Source organism: Schistocerca serialis, chromosome 10 (assembly GCF_023864345.2).
Source record: "Schistocerca serialis cubense isolate TAMUIC-IGC-003099 chromosome 10, iqSchSeri2.2, whole genome shotgun sequence".
NCBI classification, from domain to species: Eukaryota; Metazoa; Arthropoda; class Insecta; order Orthoptera; family Acrididae; genus Schistocerca; species Schistocerca serialis.
The window spans coordinates 189526590-189534440 of NC_064647.1; the positions used below are offsets into that span (position 1 = coordinate 189526590).

Sequence of the window (7851 nt, forward strand, 5' to 3'; positions counted from 1 at the left end):
ATCTGTGTTCAGTTTTTCAAGGCCTATCCACTGTGCCAACTTATAACTACATCTGAGGGGGGTGCGATGGGGAGGTTCCCTTGTGAGAAGCAGTGGTTAGAATACAAAGTTCCTTGAACAGTTTTCTACATAATGTTCTTGAATTTACACCACAAATGATTCTTATCACATGATTTGCACCATAAACACTTTTGAAGTATCAACAACCCGCAATACAGCTCTTCCACTTAAATTAATAGTGATTTTATCCTATTCTGTCACTTGTTGCCCTGCCTTGTTTTACAACATTCCATAAAGCCTTAAGTCTGTTGTTGACATTACTAATTTCTGACATAATGTGCATGTTTCTTGATTTTTATTAACTTTTCTTAGAAACTTAAGCAGTTCTTATAGTGCAAGTACTGCAAGACGTTTATTTGTTCTTTTCAACAGATATAATTCACTTTTCCTTTCACACGAAAATTGACAAAAAAAAAAAAACCTGCCAAATTACATGAATATGTATTTATAAATACTTCCCAAGCACTTAAATTAAATTTTACAAATCAGGATACATTTAGGCTTTGCATACCAGTGTCCAGCGTGAGGTTAATTCCAACAAATGAACATGAGGTAGTAGAGGTAATTAAAAGCCTCAAATGCAAAATGTCAGCTGGTGTAGATGATGATCCATTGTCACTTGTAATCTGCAGTGGGTCACAAATTGTAAAGCTCTTGGCTCACAGTGTTCATTTATCATTCACTGAGGGTGCATTCCACAAAAGATTTAAAATACTGAAAGTGATACTTTTATTCAAGTGTGGAAATAGGCGTAAAGCTGAAAATTACTGACCCATTTCACTACTCTCAAACAATGTAAGACATTAATGAGAGAATGAATCCTCAAGTACTTAGATCAGGGTTTGCCAAACTGTGTTCCGCAGAACACTGGTGTTCCGCGGGAAGCATATAAGTGCTCCAGGAAAAAAAATTAATAACATGATACTTCCTTTTTTTCGACATTTGGACTGTACTACTTTATTAAAATTGTATTATTATTTCTTTGTCATTAGTTATGATATCAAACTGAAGTCATCACTGAATAAAATACGTTCTCACTAAAAAAAAAAACAAAAAAACAAAAATAAACAAATAAATAAAAAATACTAACTTTCAAAATAAACAAAGTGTGCCATCGAAGTACCAGTATTCTTAACGTGTTCTGTCAGACGAAACGTTTGGGAACATCTGACTTAGGTGACCACAGCCTACTGAATAATAATCAGCATGGCTTTCGAACAGGTGGAAGTATGGAAACAGTGATAAATGATTACACCAATGGAATAGTAATTTGGATAACAATAGTAGTGTTGCAGGAGTTAATTTAGATCTTTCTAAAGTTTTAGATATGATTAGTCATCAAATCCTTTTAGATAAGTTGGATTCAATGAGCTAAAGGGAATAGAAAACAAGTGGGTTCAATCACATTTGCATAATAGATTACAGGTTATGGAGCTCACATCAACTCGTGCTAATCATAAAGTCAGACTAATATTTGACGCAAGGAAAGTCAAAATATGTTTACCCCAGGATAGTGTTTTCGACCCCCTTCTGTTCCTTATTCATATAAATGATACACACACCTCACACACTGCAGCCGAGATCACTTTCTTTGCAGGTGGTGTTAGTGTAACTGTGAGTGATATCAAGTAATCATTAACCACTCAAACAGATAAAGTCCTTGCATTCATGGTGCAATGCCAACAAGCTGACATTAATTGTGAAGAAAACAAACTATATACATTATGGGAAGACAAATCAAAACAAAGATCTCCATATGGTACTGGGCACAAATGAGTTAGACAGGGTATGCTGCACAGACCCTTAAGGAAAATATGTTGACCAAGATTTAAATTGGGAAGATCATGTAACTAATCTCTCCCAGAAACTCAGTTCCCATGTTTCGCTCTCGGAATTCCAAAATTTGCTCCTCAGGCGATGCTAGAATGGCTTATTTTAGTTACTTCCAGTCCCTTGTAGCTTATAGAATAGTTTTCTGGGGTAAAATTAATAGTCAATTAAATAATATTTTTTACATTACAGAAAAGGGCTATTCGAATCTTGTCAGATAGCTCGGTTAGGGCTCACTTCAAGCCCGAGTTTAAAAAGCCATGTTTACTTACTATACCCTCCTTGTGGCATACATTGTTGTAGGATACCACCCATCTGCTTTGAGCTGTGATGTAATTGCACTGTGTGGCGATTTGTAGAGTGACATCATTTGTTTTGGAATGAAAAAGAAATGATGATGTAGACACCATGGTGCATGAAGCGGTGGCTTGCTGTAGTGCTTTAATTATGTGGCAATGATGTGTTTGTGAGATAGGTTATTGTGTCATGTAGTGTACTGCAGTTTTCACAATGTGAAGTGTGCAAAATTACGTAGTGGCATTTATATTGTGCAGAATTTTGTCATATAAAACGGAATATGTCATAAAATTTAACTTGTACTCTTGGATGCCTGTGTTGTTGTTATAGTCTTCAGTCCAGAGACTGGTTTGATGCAGCTTTCCATGCTATTCTATCCTGTGCCAGCTTCTTCATCTCCGAGTAACTACTGCGACCTACAGCCTTCTGAATCCATTTAGCGTATTTATCTGTTGTCTCACTCTACAATTTTTACCCTCCACTCTAGTACTAAATTGGTGATCCCTTGATGCCTCAGAATGTGTCCTACCAAACAATCCCTGCTTTTAGTCAGGTTGTGCCACTAATTCCTGTTCTCCCCAATTCTATTCAGCACCTCATTAGTTATGTGATCTAACCATCTAATGTTTGACATTCTTCTGTAGCACCACATTTCGAAAGTTTCTATTCTCTTCTTGTCTAAACTATTTATCATCCATTTTTCAAATCCATACATGGCTATGCTCCATACAAAAACTTTCAGAAAAGACTTCCTGACACTTAAATACTCGATGTTAACAAATTTGTCTTCTTCAGAAACACTTTCCTTGTCATTGCCAGTCTACATTTTATATCCTCTCTACTTCTACCACCATCAGTTATTTTGCTTCCCAAATAGCAAAACTCATTTACTACTTTAAGTGTCTCATTTCCTAATCTAATTCCCGCAGCACCACCTTTGATTTAATTCGATTACATTCAATTATCCTCATTTTGCTTTTGTTGATGTTCATCCTATACCCTCCTTTCAAGACACTGTCCATTCCATTCAACTGCTCTTCCAGGTCCTTTGCTGTCTGACAGAATTACAATGTCCTTGGCAAACCTCAAACTTTTTATTTCTTTTCCATGGATTTTAATTCCTACTCCAATTTTTTTTTCTTTCCTTTACTGCTTGCTCAATGTACAGACTGAACAACATCGGGGACAGGCTACAACCCAGTCTCACTCCCTTCCCAACCACTGCTTCCCTAATGCCCCTCAACTCTTAGAACTGCCAACTGGTTTCCGTAAAAATTATAAATAGCCTTTCACTCCCTGCATTTTACTCCTGTCATCTTCACAATTTGAAAGAGAATATACCATTCAATATTGTCAAAGGCTTTCTCTAAGTCTATAATTCGCAAAACATAGGTTGTAGTGTCAGTATTGCCTCACGTGTTCTGACATTTCTACAGAATCCAAACTGATCTTTCCCGATGTCGGCTTCTACCCGTCTCTCCATTTGTCTGTAAAGCACTGGTGTTAGTTTTGCAGCCATTACTTATTAAACTGATAGTTCGGTAATTTTCACACCTATGGACACCTGCTTTCTTTGGGACTGGAATTATATATTCTTCTTGAAATCTGAGGGTATTTCATCTGCCTCATACATCTTGCTCACCTGATGACAGTGTTTTGTCATGGCTGGCTCTCCCATGACTGTTAGTAGTTCTAATGGAATGTTATCTACTCCCAGGGCCTTATTTTTACTTAGGTCTTTCAGTGCTCTGTCAAATTCTTCATGCAGTATCGTATCTCCCATTTCATCTTCATCTACATATTCTTCCAGTTCCACAATATTGTCCTCAAGTATATCACCCTTGTATAGACCCTCTATATAGTCCTCCCACCTTTCAACTTTCCCTTCTCTGCTTAGGACTGGTTTTCCATCTGCTCTGTTGACATTCATAAAGGTGGTTCTCTTTTCTCCAAAGGTCTATCTAAATTTTCTACACATACATACACACATGCATGTACGCACATGTGCACACACATCTGCAGTCTTAGACAACTGAAACCACACTGTGAGCAGCAGCACCGGTGCATGAGGGGAGTGGCGACTGGGTGGGGGTAATGACGAGGCTGGGGAAGGGAAGGGATAGTATGATGGGGGTGAAGGACAGTGAAGAGCTGCAGTTTTTCATTTATTTACTTATTGTGCACACTGCACTTACAATGTAGATGATGTATTTTGTGGATCCCCTTCCAACTGCATACCAAGCAAAGTACGAATCCAGTACTGGATTCGCATTTGAGAGGACCAGGGTTTATTTCCCATCGGCCATCCTGACATGGGCTTTCCATGGTTTCCCATTGTCGCTAAAGTTAATGCTGGGATGACTCCTACGATAAGGCTACAGTCAATTTCCTGCCCTTTCCTCACCTTCTCCTACCCTATTTGTTAATGTTTTGTATGTATATATTGTTTCTGTAATATTTCTGACGTGTCCAATATTATTGTACTAAATGATCTATGGACAAATATATAAATAAATGAACAAGATACTTGAATCCCTCTAATGATTCATGATTCTTTATATGGGTGTCTTATGTCCTTTCCAATTAACTTACAAATTTATCATGGAATAGATTAAATTATATTTCAGCATTTGATTCATTATAAATTTCGTCCCAGATAGTAAACTATTATTAATAATGTCTGTCCTGTTACTGCGTATATGGCTTTTTTTAGCTTCAACAAAGAAAACATCAGTTAGGGGCCTACTGTCTTTACCTACTCGTGGTGGAAAGTTAACTACAGAGATCAAATTGTAGTAACATCAAGAGTTTCTTGCAGCATGTTAATGGGTATACTTCCACATTTTCAGGACTACAGAACATACTTGAATGTCGCAGTTGCTTAAGTCTGCTTAATTTTCCTTCTGCACACTGTACTGTTTGATGTGGATCAATTCAGCAGTTACTTGGTCCCTTTCCTCAGTGATATGTGAACACAATTATACAGGGAACACAATTTTCCACCTGAAATGTCTACTTTGTGAATATCTACCCACATTATTTTTACAGTCATTAACTACGCTTGTATTTTATTATGTAAATAAGCTCATCCTCAGGCTCTGGCGCTGACTTCTTAATGCAACTGTAAAGTACGCCATCTATTACCGTTCAACATCTGAATTAGGAGAAAGTAATTGGGTCTAAACTCCTAACACACGGCAAACCCCAATACCGTGCTAAAAATCTCTTCTGCTGTACATTTAATTCTTGTTTTTGTATAGAGAATATTGTAAAAGATTTGAAGTTTATTAGTGAGAAATGATGTGTTATTCTTAAACAAAATGCCAGCAAAACCCGTACCTCGAGAACTTGTATTCTGCAAAATCCAGTGTGGTTGTTGTCAGTCTTATTTTTGCGGATCCAAGAGTCGCCCTCACGTTGGATCCACATTGAGACATCACCGGCTTTACTTTGCGAGATCAAATAACTTCCAGAACGAAGTAATTGTAGACAAGGCGAACGGATATTCGGCAAATATGATCGTTCTGGTCTCAGAGTTTTTAGATCGTACCAGAATATCTGGCCATCTCCACTACCAATTAACAAATAATTTTCGTAAAACAGGAGGCAATGAAGAGGACTTTGTTCTTCACTCCAACCATAAGGCCTAAAGGCATATAACGGAATCGGTTTTCCTTTTGACATAACCTAATTCCCAATCTCAGGCCACTGCTTGAAACTCAACAGCGCGCCGAGCCGCCGACTATGCACTTGTTCCTTCTGCAAGGAATCCTTGCAGTTTGGCCAACATCTGTGACGACTGTCAACATACACAACATTGTGGTATAGTACGATTTTCGCTGAAGAATACATACTACCTCAATGCAAGCATTAAAACGATTCTCCTGAGTCACAGATACGCAGCTGCATTTCACAATACAAATGCCACACGTCTGTTTTTCTGTTTTCTCTATTTCAAAGCTCAATCAAAGATAAATATAGTATCACAGGAATTTCTTTGCTTCAAATTTAACCAAAGTTAAACATTGTACACAGACCACACTACTGACTACCACATGAAAACTGTCACCCTGTCACGAATACTAACAAACTACAGGAGGTGTGAGTGGTGTTGAGAGATATGTGTTGTATCATTATTGTACAACAGCACTATACTTGTTGAAGTAAAATGACTATGGATGACGCAGCAGAAGAGGTAATTGTGACTTCATTACAGTTCATGCGATGTCCTCTAATATTGTAGTGTTCATTATTGTAACTTTTCCAGTTCGTCGTTGATGAAGTCAGTGCAATTATTAAGGAGGCTATAGAAGTTTCTATAGGTGGAAATTCGTATCAGCACAGCAAAGTTAACCAGTGGACAACAGCAGTTGTGGAAAGTTGTTTAAATGGCTTAGTAAAATTGCACAAGCCGTATAAGTATATTGGTAAGTGCTTATTCTCATTTACTGTTAGGTAGCCCGATGTAACTGTCAATGCAGTAGTAACGTATTTGACAAAATAAAGTTGTTTGCTGTTACCGCCAGTCTTTCTCTATTATAATGCAACTGTTATGTTTGTATTACTAGTACGACCCTAAGACGGTGAAATACTAATGTATTTACATTTTTGCAGTTACATGCACGATTATGCAGAAGACAGGAGCGGGTCTCCACACTGCAAGTTCCTGTTACTGGGACAATGCCTCGGACGGGAGCTGTACAGTCCGTTGGGAAAATAAGTCTATGTACTGCATCACGTCAGTGTTCGGTCTTGCAGCATAAAACAAATGTTATCAGTCTCCAGCCATTGATGCCAGGTTTCACAGAACTGATGCATATTATCTCTATTTAGTTGTCTTACCAATCATAATTTGGCGATATATTTGGAAATTTAATGAGAGCAGCAACTATTTCTAGAGTGACAATTCTGTACACACTAACCTTATAATAATAAATGATGAGTTAGGGCTTTGTTAAAGTGGAAGGAGATGTTTTAGATGTGTCTATACAGAATTGATTTTCATTCCAGTTCTGAGACTTCACAGCGGCTTGTGCATTATATACACACAAATATGAGCATTGTTCTCCATAAAAGTAATGAATGATTAAGCAATGTAATAATTTTACTGGATTTATGTAGCAAAAGTTTCATAAGTATTAATTTTGTGTATTACTTGTGGCACACTCATAAAGAAAATAATAAAAAGAAACTAAGAATGTCCACAAATGTAGTTTCATTTATGTCTAGAATTTCCAAAGAATATGTTTCAGTGATTAGTTCATCACTCTGACAATGCTTTTCATAAACTAATGCTTAGACACTTGTAGCAATTGTTTGAGAAAGTGGTTTATTAAATACCTGTTCTGTAGTACCCCATGATTTGATGAATTATGTGAGCAACAGTGTAGGTGTATATGCAGTGGAGTTCAAACTCTGCTGAATCAGTGAGTAAAATTTCCTTTGTCTGCAGTATGGCAAGTCACTGCTTTCGGCGACATAGGTTCTTCCATATTTCTACAGTTAGTGCTCAGTTTGTGTACTTTGGACAGACTAGACATTAAATTCTGAAATGGGATAGATTTGCTACTCACCACATATGAAGCATTGAATGGCATTCAGAGACATTGGATAAAGACTGTTGCTGCCTCATTTTGATATCAGACAGCAGTGTTTATCTGCCAC

The 7851-nt window shown here is 37.4% G+C and overlaps 2 protein-coding genes across 2 annotated transcripts in view; one reads left to right on the plus strand and one right to left on the minus strand.

The window, feature by feature from the left end:
- Positions 1-6089, minus strand: part of LOC126425059 (guanine nucleotide-binding protein subunit beta-like protein 1) — a 63412-nt gene extending 57323 nt beyond the window's left edge. The window contains exon 1 of the mRNA XM_050087967.1: positions 5527-6089. Coding sequence (XP_049943924.1) covers positions 5527-5871 — 345 coding nt within the window. The 5' untranslated portion in view covers positions 5872-6089. The remainder of the gene's footprint in view (positions 1-5526) is intronic.
- A 98-nt stretch (positions 6090-6187) lies between these two features.
- LOC126425060 (dynein light chain Tctex-type 1) lies at positions 6188-7395 on the plus strand. Its single transcript, XM_050087968.1, has 3 exons — positions 6188-6382; positions 6455-6614; positions 6802-7395. The coding sequence occupies exons 1-3, from the start codon at positions 6356-6358 to the stop codon at positions 6948-6950; spliced, it is 336 nt and encodes a 111-aa protein (XP_049943925.1). The 5' UTR covers positions 6188-6355; the 3' UTR covers positions 6951-7395.
- The last annotated feature ends 456 nt before the right edge of the window (positions 7396-7851 follow it).

Excerpts from the sequence above, each read along its gene's own strand:
- LOC126425060 (XM_050087968.1), top strand. The coding sequence starts at position 6,356 with ATGACTATGGATGACGCAGCAGAAGAG. Across the intron at positions 6,383-6,454 it reads TGGATGACGCAGCAGAAGAG|TTCGTCGTTGATGAAGTCAG; the intron begins GTAATTGTGACT and ends TAACTTTTCCAG. Across the intron at positions 6,615-6,801 it reads CAAGCCGTATAAGTATATTG|TTACATGCACGATTATGCAG; the intron begins GTAAGTGCTTAT and ends ACATTTTTGCAG.